Source organism: Antennarius striatus, chromosome 19 (genome assembly GCF_040054535.1).
Source record: "Antennarius striatus isolate MH-2024 chromosome 19, ASM4005453v1, whole genome shotgun sequence".
NCBI classification, from domain to species: Eukaryota; Metazoa; Chordata; class Actinopteri; order Lophiiformes; family Antennariidae; genus Antennarius; species Antennarius striatus.
The window spans coordinates 3,417,892-3,438,458 of NC_090794.1; the positions used below are offsets into that span (position 1 = coordinate 3,417,892).

At 42.3% G+C, this 20,567-nt stretch overlaps 1 protein-coding gene across 5 annotated transcripts in view; it reads left to right on the forward strand.

Annotated features, from left to right (window-relative positions):
• The window catches only part of lama2 (laminin, alpha 2), a 120,106-nt gene that overhangs the window by 55,638 nt on the left and 43,901 nt on the right, over nt 1-20,567 (forward strand). For all 5 annotated transcript variants that reach the window (XM_068342850.1, XM_068342853.1, XM_068342852.1 and 2 more), the window contains exons 17-26: nt 42-153; nt 1,507-1,620; nt 3,527-3,654; nt 5,684-5,770; nt 10,734-10,945; nt 14,675-14,781; nt 16,436-16,616; nt 18,062-18,198; nt 19,083-19,214; nt 19,824-19,928. In XM_068342850.1, coding sequence (XP_068198951.1) covers nt 42-153; nt 1,507-1,620; nt 3,527-3,654; nt 5,684-5,770; nt 10,734-10,945; nt 14,675-14,781; nt 16,436-16,616; nt 18,062-18,198; nt 19,083-19,214; nt 19,824-19,928 — 1,315 coding nt within the window. The remainder of the gene's footprint in view (nt 1-41; nt 154-1,506; nt 1,621-3,526; nt 3,655-5,683; nt 5,771-10,733; nt 10,946-14,674; nt 14,782-16,435; nt 16,617-18,061; nt 18,199-19,082; nt 19,215-19,823; nt 19,929-20,567) is intronic.

Sequence of the window (20,567 nt, forward strand, 5' to 3'; positions counted from 1 at the left end):
ATGATGTGTGTGTGTGTGTGTGTGTGTGTGTGTTTGTGTAGACTCCACTCTTTCTCAATGCAGGTAGCTGATCCATCAGCGAGAGGAGAACGGAGGGCATCGGCTGTAGAATTCTGTTACTGTCCTCCAGAATATGATGGAACTTCCTGTGAGGTAACCCCCCCTACACACACACACACACACACACACACACACACACACACACACACACACACCTACAGGGCTGCTTTTTTAGAACCTCCTCAATGTAGAGGCAATGAGGATACACCCATGTGATGTTTTCATAGGAGGTATTCTACCGTGTAAATTATTTCTACAGGTCTGCGGGTTTGATGTTGTTTTAATTAAATGTGGTTTGGGCTCAACTGAGTGCCATTTTAGTTGTTTTTTCATTACGTGTTTAAAAAGGAGTGAAAAGTATATTTACAGATTAATTAAACAAGGATATGAAGCATAACACAACCCACAATATCAAACATACTCAATTTGGAAGTTAAATTTTATTCCCCAGTAAAAAGGGTCAAAGAACCAGTGGCTTTTTGAAGAGAATTTATTTTTGGAAATAAAAACCTATGTTACTTCTGAGCACTTTCAGTGGGAGTTACAGCAAATGAGCTACACCAAAGCTAGTGAACACACCAGCGCGCTCCCTAAAGTGTTGTTTTATTATGTCTTGCTTTTAGTAGACCTGATTATTAAGCGTGTTACTTCACGCCCGTCACTTTCACAGCTTTCTCAGCAACTCTGAGACAAGGCCAAGTCTGTGTTTAGTTTCTTAATGTGGCTGACTGCTCTCAGATTTTTGACAAACACACAAACCCCAATGTGCTCGTACACACACACACACACACACACACACACACACACACACACACACACACACACACACACACACACACGCTACAGTTAAAAGGTTCAGCAGGCAGAATTACAATTTCAGTGTGACAATATTTCACACAAATAAACACGTAGGATGGTAATTTGGGGATCGCAGCATTTTCTGCTTTTTTTTATAAAGCAATCAAAATGAAATTCGACCACAGTTCAGTGGACACTGCATGTCCAGTCAAATATAATTTGAAAATATAAATTTTGTCAGTGTTTGCAGCCTTGACAGAGAAATCCGACCATAGCCCATGGAGGTAGTTAGCTTCTGGGTGCTAATCAAAGTTACCAGGCATTTTTCTGGTGAATAAATTTCTCCACTTGGGGCAGTTTTAACCTGCCTCTGTTGCCTTTCTTTAACAATGTACTCAATTAAGACTAAAGTATGAGTCAGTAATAACACTGTCAAATGTATTCTTGTCTATAAGATCCTCTGCACTCAATATTTTAGGATGTGTGTTCGCTGTTGGAAATGTCAATTCTTTTAAGTTTAAGTCAAGGTGGAATACATAGATTTTATATTTCCCTTAACACAATCAGCAAACAGTTAATACGGCACACACGACAACTGATTTTACCTCGCTGTTCTTCTAACATCCTTGGTGTTTGTGTGCGTTTCAGGAGTGTATTCCCGGTTTCCGACGAGTGAACGGGGATCTGTACGACGGTGTGTGTGAAGCTTGTCGGTGCCACGGACACGCAGCTCAGTGCCACGAGGTCACGGGTCACTGCCTGGTAAGAAGACTACTGTTAGATTGTCTGAGCATCTTATTATAGTATTTTAGTTCCTTTCCATGCTTATTTTGCACCATTTTCTTATTTGCTACTACTTCACAAGAGAATCTGATTCTTGAGGAAGTGATATTGACCATCTAGTGGCCATCAGAGGAACTGCAGGAGCTGGAATTGCAAAAATTAACTTAAAAAAAAAACCCAAGTAAATCTACACACACACACACACACACACACACACACACACACACACACACACACACACACACACACACACACACACACACACCGTCTCTTACACACACACACACACATGCAAAAGCTGTGGGTTTTGTATTATTGTGTTATGATTCATTCTTGATGAAGGTATTAGGATATGACAGGGGGAGGGACAGACACACACTCAGCCAGACCGAGACGGACATATGACACACAGACACATACACACACACACACACGCACACACACACACACACACACACACACACACACACACACACACACACACACACACACACAGAAAGAGAAAGACAGCTTGACATGAAGTCGCTCACGAACGTCCGTGCAAACCACACATTCACACACCCCTCCTATATATATTCAGACAGTGATGGGCAGATAGACAGATGGACACACACACACACACACACACACACACACACACACACACACACACACACCTTCCCCGAGGACTGTATTTTCCGCTACAGCTGAATGAATGAGTGATGCGTGTGTTGCTACGAGTTATCACAGGGTGCGTGTGTGTGTCAGGGTGTCTTTCAGCAGCGAAGAGACATTTGATCTGAGAGGGAAATGATTTGGAACATAAGTGACACACACACACATATGCTCAGACACACACACACACACACACACATACAGTGTGGCAGCATGAAAATGCAGCCGATGCTGTAGCTGTACGACAAACGACACAACTGTGTCTTCACAGAAAGGACGAAAAACAAACACAAATGCAGTTTTAGCACATGCAGCAAATATTAGGAGACACGGGAAACTTTTTATTTTAAGTATTTAAATGTGTAGTTTCATGGAGTCAGAATTGCTGTACATAACTCGATTAATATTTCCTCATTAAAAGTGCTAGCCCATCGTTATACCCTCATGCCTGTTCCTACTCTTCAGAGGAATGTTAGCATACTTGTCTTACGCTGTTGAATGACATTATTGATGGGACCGAGGATTGGGACCTGATGGCGGTAGAGAGTCCGGTAGCCGATGACCAGATACTTTAGCAAAGATGTGTGTCATTGCTCAAACAGGAGTTAAATGGACTGGGAAATGACTGTTTTTTTATTTATAACACAAAAACACACCTTTGAATATTAACAACACTACATCCGACTCTTTTACGCCATATTCTGTCTGATATTTTTGTAGAAGCGGGTGCACACACCTTCATATAGAATCGCTGAGCTACACAACTGCTTGGACTTGAGAATGCTGTGTTCTTGGTTACTGTGGTAACAAAACGCGTTGCTGATTCTGAACCATATCATTAACCTTGACCTCATCAAGAGTCTTTCTCCTGTTATTGTCGGCCTGTCAGTGACTTGATTTGACAGCTTTAATAGCAACAGCTCTATTATTAGCTGCTCTTCTATACTCTTAATAACCCCCCCCCCCTTGATACAAATCGTAAAACTTTGTGGCTGTTTTGTTTTTTCATCGTTATTATGCAATAAAACTGGATTTATTTCTGCCTGTCTGGGTTTAGCATTTTACACAGTAACGTTAATTTGTCAGTTTTGTGCAAATCAGAAAACAGGAAATGAACTGAAAAATGATTTCATCCTAAATTTTTACCTCATACTTGAATTTCCCTCATGCACGTGAGAAAAAGAATGTCTTTATTGATTTAACTGCCTTTTAACCCATGTGTGTCCACCAGGAGTGCTCCCACCACACCACAGGCCCCCACTGTGACCATTGCCTACCTGGTTACTATGGCAACGCCACCCGAGGTTCACCTGCCGACTGTCAGCCCTGCGCCTGCCCGCTCAATCTTCCCAGCAACAAGTAGGCTAATGATGACTGTCACTGTCTTTAAGTTTCAACACGTGAAGACGGCGATCAATATGGCCAATAGGCGCCATCCTGAGTGATGTTTGATGTGATGTTGGGTGTAAGAGCTTTCATTTCTGGCCCTTCTTCCTCTCCTCTATTCTGCGTGTAAAGCTGGGACCACAAACATGGCAGCTGCTCTTTCCCCACTTTAGACTGAACAAACTCCACTGTGAACGATTCAAACAGGCATCAGTCCTAAAGCCATAACCAGGACTGTATCTGAGTAAAACCAGTTTAAGGGGGAAAAAAGGAGCTCCCAACATGCCACAGCTGCCTGCCTCCATGAAGCCCTTCCATCCTTCTTCCTTCCTTCTCCGGGCTCATATTCTCTCCTGTCTCCGCTCTTCTTCTCTGCTGACACCCAGGACTATTTATTTTGTCTTTGAAGGGTATCACCACAAGTAATAAATGTAATGACATGAATAGAAATGTCATCCCTACAGGTAGAAGCATCAATATAAGTGAAGAAACATCATCCCTGTGGGTGGAAATGTCATCACTGATGGCAGAATCAATATCGCTGCGGCTGGAAATCTAAACGCAGTGGCGAACTCAAACCTCCCACAAGTCACCGTGTTATTTAAAACCTTCATCATACCTTTCATACCTGTAGTCGTGACACCCGTATGGAAAAACCGCTCAAAACCGCTCTACTTCACGGATGCCCCGTTCACAGCCGCTCTTTTATTCTTAGCACGCTCGTGCTCATCGCCCGTCTTATGCTGTAACATGCGAGCAAATTGGTCGCCCTGAGTTCACAGGGAAGATGGTCTTTCTTTGGCCTTTTAAAATACACACACACACACACACATACACACACCAGCAGCAGCAGCTGAGAATCTTCATGGAGTCATGACACGTCATTTCCAAACGTCCTGCAGCTAAAGAAAGATCAACTCTCTCTCTCTCTACTCTCTTCTCTACCTCTGTCTAACCCCTGCAGTAATAATAGCCTGAAGTCGCCGCTCCTTTCAGACCCTCAAAATAGTCATCCAACCCCGGAGCGTCACTGACGCCAGTCGCTGGAATAACCGGCCGCTCTGTGGCAGTTAGCAATGATATCTGAGGTTCTTCTGAGCCGCCGATAAAAGGATATACAATACAGCACGGGCAGCAGTTTGCTCCTCTTTATTTACAGCTCAACTTAATTACTTCACTGCCTAAAAGGCTCCTCAGACATTTTATCAGCCTGTCCGGTCTAATTCCACTCAATAGATTACCCGTCCATGAAGACCGTGATCATTTAAGTTTTTTTTATGTCTGCTAAGATTGATCCACAATATACATCTGTGGATTCAAATAGTTAATAAAATATTCGGTAGCTGTTGATCACAAGATATTTTATGTTTTTTTTTACACACAGATTTTGTCGTTTTCACCAGATTTACACGTCAGCAGATCTACTTTAAGTTGGAGCCACTGGAAATGCCACCAGTATTGTGTGTTGTTAAAAAATATATACACAGTATACAGTCCCTATTATAAATACGGATACATTGATGTCTTTTTTTTTTTAAGCACGCACTGGTAAACATGCTAACATGCTAGCCTTCGGTTGGGGGAGTCGGTCAGACAGTGACCCCTCTGGGGGCCAGGAATCGGAGCCAGCAGAACTATCTATAGTTTATGGAAGAGGGAGGGTGACACAAAGAGGGACACTACTGCTTTAACTTTTTCCGTGTCCCTCTCTCTCCCCCAGTCCATTTAGGTGTGTGTGTGTGTGTAAACGTAGACGTGTGAGGCAGATACGTGTTTTGAATGTGAGGGCTGTGCAGTGAATGTACTGTAAGGATACAGGTGTGTGTGTGAGTGTGTGTGGATGTATGTAAACGGGCAGACAAACGATGGCCTCACATCGCCTGTGTCCTCTCCTCCTCTTCCTCCTCTTCCTCTTTCCTCTCTCCACGCCGGGACAACGCTTCCGAACACATCAACAACCTCAACAACAACAAAAACAACGTCACCGCGGTAACTACGATAGCTTCAGCCCCACCTGCCGCCTGAGTGAAGATGGGGAGGTGCTGTGTGACCGATGTCAGCCTGGATACACGGGACCACGATGTGACAGGTAACACACACACACACACACACACACACACACACTCACACACAGAGTTGATAGTCTGAAGTTTTACCACCAACCCTACTTTATAGCAGAAAAGATTATTACAAACTATAAGTTTTAAGTCAATGTTAACCTTAAAATCTCTGACAGAATCTAAATGACTCTTTTGATCATTAAGTGTGAAGACGTATCTTGGAAAATTCCTCCAGTCTCTCTGGTGTCGTCCCTAAAACTGTTCTGTACATCTGTCGTCAGCCATGACCACATGCACAAAGAATCTGCTGCTCATTAACCATTATTTGAGCGCGCCTCATGTCTCGTTGTCCATCTGGATTTCCGTCCACGTTTATCACTGGAGTGACATTCTTGTCCCATTAGCTGTGAGCTCCTTTACCAAACCCGGGACTAATGAGAGGTTTCTCTCTCTATACTGTCAAACAGTGACGCAGCCTGCATAAATATATTTACCGCATAGGCTAACTGAAATGTGGTAAATTTTGACTGTTTGTAACTGAATATCCACAGCTGAAACGGAGTTATTATTCAGTGTATTCAAAGGCCAAACTATTGGTTACAGGATCAGAAATTAATGATTTTTATTATTATTATATATGTGTTGGCGAATCAGACTATTATACCATAGGTTAAAATGCAGGCAACCAGGATATGTTGTTCTCTCCCCTTTGCTCGGTCAGTATCATGGATGTTTAAAGAGTTGTGTGTGTTTATTGTGCTATCGTTCTGCTGGGATGTGCAGAGGTGAGTGTATGTGTGTTTACAGAATTATCCACACAGAAACAGAACGACAGTTATAATCCTGCTGACAACCAGACAAGCACAATGGACCACAAACATGACCTCCTCACTGGAGGTAATCGTCAAAAGAAAGTTAATTAGATGTTCGATTGCTCTCAATCTGAGCCTTTGCTAAAAAAAAAAAAAAAAAGAGCTGCTGTTAACCACAGGGTGCGCCGTCCACTTTGCCTCGCCATGTCGTCCACGGCAGAGTCTGTCTTGTCTTGCCTTTAATCTTTATTTGCCAGTGGAATCCAAGCTGTTCCATTGTCAGCCCAATTCTTAACTTTGTCAGAGGTTCAAATGCAATCAGGCTTGGCCGGCGTTCAAGTGGTGTAAAGACAATCAATGCTGTGCCGCTTGCAAGAGAAATGCTCAATCAAAAATTAATTATTCCCAATAACTTGTTGGTTATAGGTTCTGTTCCAATTAAGATGGCATCTGGGTGTGGGGGGGTAGCGCCTTTCAGTCACGATGCTAATCAGCAGGATGATTCCTGCTTCCCCGTCAAATCGCCTTCTCCTCTTAATGACGCCGTCATCTCCAGGAAATGATTGTGTATTTATGGGAGATGGTAAACCAAAGGTGGAGGTATTTTTGTTTGTACATGCAACATGTGAATCCGTCATTGGATATCCAGAGTACATCTCGTGTTGGTGTGTGTGTGCGTGCCGCTCTGCCATATGGCGCCTGAAGTCGGCGAGGGAGGACAGCTGGTAAACAAAAGGGAGAAAGATTCAAAGGAGGCGAAACAATGTGAAATTCTATGTTTTATAACGAATGACAGCGTTAAAGAGGTAATCAGCAGTGGGTTGCTTTGTGTTTTATTAGTCCAATTTATACCTGCTTTGCACTACCGGCCATTGCACTTCATTACCTGCAATGCTTTTGTTGTTTTGTTGTTGTTAGCGGTGGTAATTGTAATGCGCCAATTTGTCTGTATTATAGCTTTTCACAGAATAAGCTACTCTATTCCTCCCATGCTAATAGCGTATCCAGTCACTGCTAAATGATAGTGCTTTTCATTTTTCCCTCCATAAACAGCCATTTAGAATTGTACTGAATGCAGCTGCCTGGAAACAAGTCAGCGAAACACTCTGGGTTGTGTACGGCTGTTTGGTGCCAGCCTATGATTTACCAGTAGAGTCAGATGTTTTATTATAAGGTTGTTTCAGATTCTGCACACACTGTTGGATTTTGGTGACTCAACATTATCTTGCTGTTAGTGGGATGGATATGAGGCGCTGAATAGATCAGGTAGAGGCGATGATGGCTGTGATTACTACCTGGAGGAAGTTTGTGTGTTTCTCCACAGGGTCTCTTGAGAAGATTTCCTTTTGAGTGTGTGGGGATCTTCATATTTACTATCCAGCACCTGTTATGAGATTCTTTCCCCTTTGTAAACACACGTCTATAACCTTCATCCACCTATGACCTGAGCTACAGGGAAAGCAGCTGTTATAGAAGAGTCTTCACTTCCTGTTTCAAATCTGTAAATATTTGAGTCAAACACGCCGATAAACCAAACTGATCACTCAATCCCAAAGGGAAATTAATATACATAAGATACAGCCAATGGTTGGACCGAACTGCCTATCCAGGCATATCTACAAGAAAAAGGAACCTCAGACAGAATTTCACACAAATGTCCAAGAGGATTATATGATGAAATTTTAGATCCGAAAGGTGAAAGGTCGCATTCATCGCAGTACTGTGATGTTCTTCAGAAACACTTGAATGTCTCGACTGCAGGAAGAGGAGATACTTCACATTTGGTGGGATGCAGCTGGGCTGATGTGTTTGTGCTTTAGACTCCGTTCTTTTTTTGTTGGCCTAGCGGGAATCTGAGCCTGTGATTCTTTTTTTTCCCCCCGTCTCTTGATGACCTTGAGCATCTACATCCGTCAACGCCGTTTCACCATTGATAATTTACTTCATGGGATTTTTTTGGAACCTCCAGTCCCCTGCATGAATATCATGTGAATAAAAAACGTTTTTTTCTCTTTGGAAATTATGATTATTAAATTATTGTAACTGCCATTTCAACAAAGTACAGTACAGCAAATACTTTTATAAAATGAATTTATATGTTATACAAGCCAATACAGACACATACTGCAAATTTATTCCTTTGATTCTGTGCAGCAATATTTGAAATATATTAGAAAAGTTCCATAACTCCACTTGCTAGTGTAATAGGTCAGATATGTTCTTTGACTGTATTGAGGTGATTTATTACCGTTTGACAGAACTCTGTCCTGCAGCGGCTTCAAATTCTGTCTTCAAGTCCGACCGATAGAAATTGGAAAAATTAGTGATATTGAAACAAAGAAAGACCTCATTTCATCTCATTTCCTGGTTGTGCCAAATTTTGAAATAAAGTGATAAAGTCACTACAAGACATTTGTTCATGTGAACGTCTCAATTCACTTTATAAAAATCTACAACGGCACTCAGGGAGAGGAAAGCTTCACATTTTGGAAAAAGAAATGGGTGAGCGATCAGAGAGCTCGTCTCTTCTTGGTGCCACCTCCTCATTTGGAGGAAAAATGAAAGAGGAGAACCTAACCCGTCTTTTTTCATCTCAACGTGCATTTCCTTCCCACTCTGAAGGATTTGACCAGGTGTCTGATGCCCCCCCAATATATCCTCTTCAGACACTCTGGACCCTCCACTATAAATACCTTTTCTTCCTCTTGAGGCCCAAGTAACCACACACACACACACACACACACACATACACACACACACACAACGTGTAAAACAGTATAGACTAGAAGTGCAGTGGATTCATCTTGCAAATGAAGCTTAAGACCAAAACAAAACACACACACTTCTGATCCTCTTCTCTCCTATTAAGAAGCGAGTCTGCTGCCTGTGCTGCTCTCCATTTGACAAGAAGCATGCACTTGTGTTACTACACACACATACACACACACGCACACACAGAAGCTAATAAACCAGTTCTATTGAGGACAAAGGTGGGTCAGTGGTAATAATGGCAGACTGCTCTTGACTCTTTTCCTCTCCTTGTCCTTTCTTTTCCATCCTCTTTGAAATTCAATTCTCTTTTCTATGTGACCAACCCCATCATCTCTCTTTCTCTCTCGCTCCTCTACTCTTTCACTCCTCTCGTCTTTCATCTCAATTCCCTTTCCGGCCTGTAAGAGTTTGATTTCAGCCCAGGTCTGCGTTATTTGGTTCCAGTGGCTCTTGACACGGCGCAGCCGACTCAGGTTAATATCTTTTTTGCAGCATCTGGACTTCCTCTGATTATTAATCACATGAAAAGGGCTAAAAAAACAAAGGCAGTAATTTTGGAATGGTGTGATGGTCATGTGTCATCCTTGCTTGAGTGCGATCTTTTTTAAAACAACCTTTTGCTACCACAAATAGGAAGGAAGGAATTTTCTGTTACACATTTTTTTTAAAATTAAAATAAGGAACTTATAAGCATAAACTCCCTTTCATGTAGTTTGACTGTTTGTGTGAAATGACTCTTGCATTCCTTATTTTGTCATTAAATATCAATTGCTGGCTTTTGTGCGTTGAGACCAGCTTTAATTTGAAACCAGCCTGGTCTTGTTCTGCAAACGAGAAGCAGAGGTGGTATTTTAATCATTCACACCTGCTGAAATCACTGTTGTTCTCTGTTCTGAGACACAAAAGAAAGACGCCGGCGAGCCCCTGAACATTTTTCTTACAGACCTGAAAGCTGCATCTAAAAGTGTAATTTACTGTACTTGAAAACAGAGCCGAGCGTTTTCAAGAGATGCTGCTGCGACACGTTCTTTGAATAGGTCCCGCGCTATTATTGCATACCGAGAGATTATTTTCAGATCAAGAAAACAGGGTGATATACTGTATTGTCACTACAACTTGAAAGCATAACAAAGGGGGTGTTGATTGTTGGGGTGTGGATTGTCATGGGATTATCACATATTTCATGTCACACTGATGATGCTCTAGTTTTTGTGTCATAATTGGAGAATATACAAACACAAATACCGTGTGTGTTCTGCCATAATGTGGCTGCGTTTCTGTTACTTCCTGACAGACGGACTTAAACCCTGCCCCCTGCTGCTGCCACCCACTTTCCAGGCAAAGCGCAGATAATCTGAAACAAGTCTTTTTGTTTCACACCATCTCTGCATCCCTCTGCTCCTCCTAGATGTTCAAATGGACACTATGGCCAGCCCACCGTGCCAGGGAGTTCCTGCCAGCCTTGTGATTGCCATGGCAACTTGGACCTATCCGTAGCAGGCAGCTGCGATCCGATCACAGGCCAGTGTCTGCGCTGCCGCCAAGGTTACGGCGGCGGAGCTTGCGAAAGTTGCGCTGAAGGTTACTATGGAGATGCCATCTCAGCAAAAAACTGCCAACGTAAGTGAACAGAACACAAATACAACACTTCCAGGTATTCTGGGTAATTTGTTGATGAAGAAGTGTAAAGGCTTCGGTAACATCGCTGACCAGTAACTCCATTAGGCCTCGCTTCTTGAGCTGCATTCACCTGTCTTCTTTATGGTGATTCTATAGGTTCTAATGTTTGATTTGATTAAAAAATGTGTCCAAAATTTACATTTTAAAGCCATCTTTAACCTAAGGAATGAAAGAAAGCAACTTTCAGCGATAATATTGAAAGACATCGAAGAGAGATCTTAGTTTTACCTCTCCTCCCAGCAGACCGAATGCAGGGCACGGAGGACGAACGGCATAAAAGTATCGTATTTATTGAACTGCTGTATCTCAATGTCCTCTACAAGCGGTACATCATCAGAACGCATTTGAGTTGCTGCTGCCAGATTGGAAAATAATTCCATACAAAGAGGGAAGAGGTAAAAACATCATCCACTTTTCAGTGGAAGAAGAAATTGAATAAAAGAAAACCAATACTACAGCTCCAGTGCAGGAAAGAAGGCCGAAAGACTCGTGTTTCCTCTATGAAACTCAATTTTAGCTAAATAAAACCTTTTAATCCTGTCACTAAAATACTCAGTAGATAGTACACCATCTGGTGTGTGTGTGTGTGTGTGTTTGTGTGTGTTTGTGGTGAGCAGCTGTGCCGGTGGGAGTTATGTCAAAGTGGTCGACTGTTTAAGAGTGAAGATGAAATTTGACAAAAATAAAATACCTGAAGAGTAAGGGAAGAGAGGAGGAAGTGAACGCAGACGTGCAGATGGTGCTTGTTTATGGAAATCTTCAGACGCAAACCTGATGAAAATATTTGCAGTGACGTCGTAGTGAAAGACGGATTAACTGATAGACATCTCAGCGAGGCAGAGCCGAAGGAAGAAAAGATTAACCCATCAGACGCACAGGAGCAGTCAGATAGCGTGGCGGGGGGGTATTAATGGGCATTTGATGGTTCATTGTTCTGTAGTTGTTTCCCCTCTGCTCCTAGCTAAATGGATATTGATTAATCAGCCTGATCTATTGCTCTCCTACAGTGCTGATCGGCTGCTCGCGTCTAGGAGTTCTAGGGTTCTTATTGATCCTCCACCAGTGACCACCAGGAATTATTAAAACCCAACATCGCTCTCTCTGTGTGTGCTTCACTCACTCTATCTCTCCCTCCATCTGCCTATTGCTCCCACTCTTAATGAATTTTATCGAATGGAGCAGGAGAGTTCAGGTCAAGTCCATTTTCGTACTATTAGACCGTAAAAATCCTTTACTCTTTCTCCTGATGTCAGAGTTCTTTTTCTGCGGTCATTTTTGGCGCATGCAGGCATCTTTTTTAAATTCATTCGATTTTGTGTTTGATTTTTTATTTTTTTGCAAGCAATCTTGACCACCACAAGCAATTTATTTCAGGGATAAATTCAAGCTAATTAACTCCTCTGACCATTTCTCACTTGGGAAAAGTAGTTTTAAAAGTTGTTGAGAAGATGCGTGAATAGAACCGTCGCACATTTGTACAATCGTTGGAACAATTCAATAAAGTAATTAAGCATCCTGTGTGCCCGACCCTTAGTGAATCTTTCATAGATACTTCAAACAGCTGATCGATAAACTCTTTAAGGATCTCGGTGTTCCCACTCTTAATGGACTGTCTAGTCTAGTCCTTTGTGCTGAGGCTCTGACTTTCTATGTGACTGATAGGCACTAAAAAAGTAGTAAATTCCATTCTAAAGCCAAAAAAATTCCAAGCAAACTCGAATAGAGTCACAGTGAAAGCAAAAGCAGTGGCTAAGACGTTCATTTTACTCACACACACACACTCACACATACAGGATGTAGCTTCATGATCACCATTTTAAAACGATATACAGCCTAATTAATGATTTTATGACATAAAATTTACTGTTCTGTCCTGCATTCTGAGTATGGCCTCCTCCGTTTCCATTTGTCGACACTCAATAGAATGTAAATGTGATCACAAACACAAATCGTCACTTTTGCAATTGGTTCACACGACAGATTGCTAAGTAACTCGCAAGAAAAGGGATAATAAAAACACAAGCAAACAACAACAAAAAAGCGACATTTTATCCCACAACGAGGCTGGCATTGTAGCGCCGACAGAACCGAGTCCAGATGGTCCCCGAAGGGTGAAGCCAGAGGGGTGAGAGGGGAGGGGGTGAGAGAGGGAGGGAGTGAAACCGCGGCGGATGCGTGTGTGCATGTTTTCTTGTATGTTTAACGAGGCGTGTGTGTGCATCAGCATGTGTGTATTTGTGTGTGTGTGTGTGTGTGTGTGTGTGTGTGTGTGCTGGGGCCTGAGTGACTTTCTGCATTTGTATATGAAGTCAAAAATCAATGTATGTGTTGTATTGTGTGTGTGTGTGTTTGTGCGTGGACATCTGCTGTGCCCCTCTTCCTCTCTTCCATCCCACACTCAGGTCCGTCCTTCTGTCTCTTCACATCTAACGGTAGCAAATGGCAGCAGCTTCAACCGGATATGACTATGCATGTGTGTGCAAGGCAATGCTTGTAATTTCTTAAGGTGTGTGTGTGTTTTGTTTTGTTTTTTGTTTTTTTTCTTCTGAGAGCCAACCCACCAGATGGGAGCTGTGATGTTGAAGTTTTTAATTGTATATCTAAGGCGTTTGATTGGCGTGTGTGGGTGTGTCTTTTTTCACCCTCTAGAAGCGTTGAAGTGACAAAATTGAATAAAGTTGTGAAAAGTATCTCAGATCGACACAGGAAGAAAGATTTGAACGGTGATATGTTGGGAAAAAAAAGTTGTGATATTTACATAACGCCCGTTCAGGAGGAATTTAAAAAAAAAAAAAAAATCACACTCACGCACAACAAGGCCGAGGAATGAATTGGCAGGGAAAGGTGCACCAAACAGAAGTGACAGTTTTCTTGTTTCTTCTTGCCTTAAGGAGTTTTACAAAGGATGTAAATGCTTATAAATTGTTCTGCTCTGTTTCTGTGTGGAGTCTCATGTGGCCTAGTGATGAGCTGGCGTCTCGTCTGAGGTGTACCCCCATTTTTGCCTGTAAAAACAAAAACGGATAAGCGTTTTTAGACGAGTTGATTTGCAATTTTCACATCTACAAGAAAATGGATGAAGGGATGGATATCTGTTGTGAAGTAAATTATTGTTCTGATCTTCTGAGAATGGGTTAAATCTTTAGGAGGAGATTTTGTCACGTTTAATGCGTTAACTCATTTTTTGTCGTGACTTCTATCTCTGGACTCACTGGCGGCTTTTATTGCTTTCGTTTATCGCTTTCACTTATGTTGTTTTTCAGATTTACAGGTGTGCATCAGATTTTCCTTCGAGCAAACGGGGTCGATCTAAATTCTCAGATTACCGAAGAAGTGTTGCATCCCACCTTTTAGCTGGTTGTGTTTTTATATGTAAAATATTAAGCTAGCAAAACTAATGCGGCCCACTAGACTGAAGAATCTATTGGGGCAAGAGAGGATTTTTTTCCCCCCTTCAGCAGGATGTTGAAGTCAATATCGGCAGCTAATCCTGAAGAAGGCCCTAAGCTGATTTTAGCTCTCATCCAACCCACTGCAGTGTGAAGTTAACACACTCACCAACCTGTGCTATTGTTAAGTTGGTGTGTATTTTAATATGTCCTCATGTAGAAACCTGCCATTACGAAATGATAGTTGATTTCATGCTTTAATTCCTCCTCTCCTCTGCAGCGTGTCAGTGTCACACCAACGGGTCTCTTTCTGAGGTGTGTCATCAGGAGACTGGTCAATGCCTGTGCAGGGAGAACGTGGTGGGACGGCAGTGTGACGAGTGCATGGTGAGTTTTTAAAAAGATGCAGATAAACAGGAATGCTAACTGACATTTCTGTCACATGTTCCTGTAAATTTCCGACCAATACTTTGTTTTTTAATATGCGCTTACCCCTATTTCAGATTTGATATCACACATATCTCTATCACACATGCATCCCTCACTAAAAAACAATTTAAACTACCTTTTTATATTCTTTTTTATATGCAATTGGCATTTGATCCTTTCTGATGTTTTATTGTACATAATTGCACCATATATTTGCCGTTTTTCTTGATTTGCACTGCAATTATTTCCCTCTGTTCTGCATTATATCAAAAGTTCATGCAGTATGACCTATAAAATATTATTTCAGTTCTTTTACTGTTCCCGTCAGTATTATTAAAATTATAATACAACAGTTATGATGGTGACAAAGAATTACTTTTATACCCGTTTCACATTCAATCTAGTGTCTTTATCAATCGCTTTACTTTTATTTTTGAATCCTGCTCGCTTGTTCTCATTGGCTCCCTGTCTGTACCTCCTCTAACTGTGATTGGTCCAGCCTAACTGTTGGTGGGACGCAGAGCGCCAGGAGTGTCTGCCGTGTCGGTGCAGCTCTCACGGCTCGATCTCCCAGCGCTGCGACGTCGAAGGCCGCTGCATCTGTCGCCCCGGCTTTGTGGGCCGACGCTGCGACTTGCGTCGTCAGGGTTACGAGAGGCGTGAAACCCGGAGGCCGGTGGAGCGAGTTCCCATCCAAACTGTGCAGCAGAGATGGGGGGGTTACCGCACGGGGGGTTGTCCCAGAGGGGGTTACAGGCCTCGGGAAGGGGTAAAACACCCTGCATGTGGGTGACAGTGGTGTGTTTTAAGTAACATGGCTGTGTTGATGTGGGTTGCAGTTTGAAACACAACCAGAAAGTTGATGGTGAGGCTGTTTTTAGATGCATGAAGGCAGAGGTTTGTGTCGAGTGTTTTGCGAGCATGCTTGGTTTTCCTGTTGAACACATTTACAGATTCATCATGAACATTCCCCCACGTTATTGATCAGCGTGTCATGTGTGTCGGTATCATGCAGATATGCTCTTGTTGAGCTTTGTGCTTGAGCTAGAAGAGGGGAAGCATGGTGAAATTTAGTGCTGACCTGCAAACTTCCAACAAGGTGTTTAAGCTTTCAGCTTCTAATAACATTCTCACATCAGATTCTTTTCACTTGGAAAGGATGAGTACTATTTTATTGTGATGTAATGTCATGTGGAAGTTATTAATTTTTGTCCAGTTTGACCTTTATTCAAACTGGACTTCCTGCGTTTGGTTGTCGTGGAGCACCTCAAGGGGGTGAGAGGAATAACTGGGGTCCAGTGTAATGAAACAACATGGATTTATCTGTCAAAACACCCTCAATGCACTTTTTCAGTTGGCTTTGAGATCTACAAAAATAAAAACCCTTTTATTCTTGAAACAAACCATAACAAAATCCTGTGAAACCTTCACAAGCACGTCTTTGTCGTATTCTTTCACATTTCACCTTTTCTCTGTAAAACAATCTTCAGAAATGAGTCATCTGGCGTCATTATAATGTCCCATGTTTTTTGACTGTGACCGCATTATGGCTAACCCTGGTTCCGCCACCTGCTGTTAACTACATTTACAACCCATTGCCTTTGTTGTGCAGCCTCTGACGCACGGCATTGCCACGGGCGGGGCGTGCGTCCCGTGTCACTGTAACTCGTTTGGTTCCAAGTCGTTTGACTGCGATGAGACCGGCCAGTGTCAGTGTCAGCCGGGCGTCACCTCGCCCAAATGTGACCGCTGCGCTCGAGGGTTCTTCAACTTCCAGGAGGGCGGATGCACACGTAAGAGTCACCCTCACATGATATCATAATTATAGCTCAATCGACTGGAAATCACGCCATAAACAAATCAGGTCCTCCATTTACGCTGAAGGTAACATCAGCTAAATGTGTTCTTTAATAAACTGCTGCTCTATTCTGGTTTCAATTTTGCCTGGGAGCAGTTTAAGATCGCTGTCGTTTAGAAAAATGCATTTTTCCTACTTATTATGCATTCTTTCTTTTTTTTTTAATGCTCACAAGCAGGATGTAGACTAACATCAAGAGTGGTAAATAAAGGCTGCTGCCTTTAGATAAACTAGAGCTCCAATACTTACTTTTACAGGTTGAATCTGCGCTGTTACTACACAGCATCTGAAACTAGAAAATTATTTTATGAATAGATATGTAAAAAATACGGTATTTAAAACCTGAGAAGTCCTAATTCCACTGCCTCTGATGACCATCTATTTTTATATATTTTATAGATTTATGCACAATATAAATAGACCTGCAGTCATTTTCTCAAGGGTTATGAAACATGCATCTTAGCAGAAGCTACATCAAACGAAGCACCCGTCCATATATACATATTTAAATGATGGAAGAAACAAAGGAAATACAGAATGAAGGAGATATAGACACAAAAATAATGTCATCAAGGAGATACATTATTTTTCTACTCGACTGGTTATAAAGCTGATAATAGTAACTTCATGTAAAGAAGAGCTTTAGAAAAGCAATTTGTGAAAAAGCGCTTGAGTGGACTGACAAAAAGACAATGGAACACAATATGGATCAGATTTGGAGCTGATCATTGTCAGTGAGAAAGCGTTACTTGATCTGAAAATAGTTTGAATTGTTTTCTCTGTTTTTAACAAGTGAATATGCTCATCTTATTAAAATATATACCCAGAAAACTTGGCAAACCCAGGCAGCAAGTAGAGCAAAATCCGTTGGCCAAAACAAGGATTAAGCTTCCCCAAGTTTTGCTATGAATAGCTTTTCCCACATGTCTCCTTTGGCAATATGCTATTGATCTAACCGCTATCGACAGCCAAGAAGAACAGTAATAGGTTAGCCAGAAAGCCCAGCCACACAGCAGACAGACAAAATCGCACTGGGAATTTATGGGCTTTGATTTTTTTAAGATCTTACCTCAGTGTTGCGGTCAGGTTACAGAAATAATACGCTGCCTTGTATTGAATGTCGCAAGGAATTTACCGCAGGCGAATCAGAATACAAAGCTGATTCAGCCTGCGGGCACACGATTAGCAGATTATACAAAGCTGTACCAATTTACATCAGTCAGTAACAGGAAATCCTTTAAATGAATTGCAATATTAAAGAAATTTATGTTAACTTTCCCATCTCGATGTCTTCACGTTGACCTTGTGAGCTTTTTGCATGTTGTGAAAAAAGGGTGATTCAACTCCTGATTATAAGCTTCTCTCTCGTCTCTCTTGCAGCCTGTCAGTGCGAACACGTGGGGAATAATTGCGACGCAAACACAGGACAGTGTGTGTGTCCTCCAAACACCATCGGTGAAAGGTGCGACCGCTGTGCCCCCAACCACTGGGGCCACGATATCGTCACCGGCTGCAAGGTGAGCTCCAATTTCATGGTGGCTTGACAAAGATGCTGCACAAAAAATTGCCATGTTTGCAAATATTCGCTCCCATTCGCAGCTACATTTACGTCTGTCTTGTTTTTCCTTTATTTTCAGTGAGCCTCCCACACTCGGCTCTCTTTCAGTAGCATCGCAACCTTTTCACTGCGTTCGCTCCTCTTTGTTACTGCAGCTCTATTATTCCTACTGGCGGTGTGACTCCTGCACAGAAGCAACCTCAGGGTCACCAGACACCAATAGGAATAAACTATTGGGAGAAGCAGAAGACAGTTGGCAATTACAGGTTTTAGGATGTACTTTTGCTTTCTGGAATAGAACATTGGGGAGAGTAAAGGGATACAAGAGATCTAAAGAGAGAACAAGGAAAAGCAAAACAAACTAACATGGAACTTTAAAGAGTCCCCAAAATCCAATGTTTGACCCAACACAACAGTTTCATGAAGATCCTGCAGTCCCATGAGGGCACAAGCTGGTGTCAACTATAGGCCGGTCCCAATGCAGACGGTTGTAACGGGAAGGGCATCCAGCATAAATAACTTTGCCAAACAAATATGAGTAATCATCTGAGATGGATGACACGCTATGGTGACCCCTTGTTATTGTTTTTTTTTAAAAATCTGGATTAACCCCCCCCCCCCAAAAAAAATTCAAATCAAATCTCTTTTTATTTCTATTTCGAAAGTTTCACGAACTTTCGCTTTCAGGTGTTGTCTTCAACGATTAACCGAAATGAACATTTGCTTTGCACAAAAGTTTCCACATGATGTTCTAAAGCCTTAATGAGGTTTTTACAGTTGTGTGTGTGTGTGTGTGTGTGTGTGTGTGTGTGTGTGTGTGTGTGTGTGTGTGTGTTTGTGTAGGACTGCGGTTGCAGTGTGATCGGCTCAGTGACGCAGCAGTGTAACATCAACACAGGCTGCTGCGCCTGTCGTGACTCCTTCAGAGGAGAGAAATGCAACGAATGTCAAATTGGTTACAGAGACTTTCCTCAGGTGAGTGGTCCCAATCTGCTGATATTATTATCCAGTGATAGAGGAGGGGGCTAGGGAATGAGATCCACCTATCAGTAGCCAATGAGTTTTTATTGTTTGTATTTTTTCCAGTTCCCAGGGTATAACTCAAAAACTGTTCCATATTTAAATATTCTTTTGATATTTCTGGAGTTTTAAGCATCATTACAGTTCTTGCTTTTAATGTAATTTTGACTTTCACATTCAAGCTTTCCTCTTTGTTAGTTGCTTTCTTGTGAATCTCCAAGGTAGATAAATAATTTAAAAATAGTTTTTCATCGATATCATGGCAGCACAATAAGAAACAACTTCAGGACATCCTTCAGAAGCCGGTGTGAGATGTTTCATGGTCGTGTTTACACTCTGTCAAAAAGAAAACGAAATGGACAACTCTGTATTTTTTTGTTTGTCTGCATTAAGTGATGTTTCAGCTGAAAGTCAGAAAAAAGACAATGGCAGCGTTTTCATTTTGCAGCGAGGTTTACCGGCTTGGTGAAGCATAAATGTAGGACACACTCTGCTGGCTGCTGTCTGCCTGTTGTAGCGTTGATAACAGAAACTTGGCGTCGTCGCCGTCCATATTTCCCACAGTGCACCATGTGTGAGTGCAACATGTCGGGATCCGACAGCCAGACCTGCGACCTGGAGAGGCAAGTGTGTGCCTGCGCCGACCGCACGGGACGCTGTAGCTGCAAGGTACGGCGGAACACGACGGTGGTGGTTCTGGGATTACTCCCATCATTTGTTCTTATTAAAAGAAATGTCACAGAGCCCTGTGCGTGTGTGTGTGTGTGTGTGTGTGTGTGTGTGTGTGTGTGTGCGTGCGTGTGTGTGTGTGTGTGTGTGTGTGTGTGTGTGTTGTGTTTACACAGCACATTCTGACTGTACACTTTTTTGTCTCTGCTGTCACCTGTTGATCACATTATCCCACACAGACAGCAACAAATGGTGACACGGAATTCCACCTTCACACTTGTATGCCTTGCACGCACACACACACGCACACACACACACACACACACGCGCACACACACACACACCGGATTCTTGGTCCTGTAATGACACTTCAGATCGCTGCCTGTCATTCTCACTAGTTTGTCACTGTGACTCTAACAGTCTGACTGCCTGTCACTCAGCTGTCTGTCTGCAGTGTGTGTCTCGTCACGACCTGTCTGTCTGACTGTCTGTCTGTCTGATTGTCTGACTGCCTGTGTCTATCTGAATATACTTACCTGCATTTCCTCATGACATTAGAGATCATCAGATATGTCTCCATTAAAAGAAATCAGTGACCCCAACTTGTAGACCTTCTCTTCATGCACTGATCATTAGTAA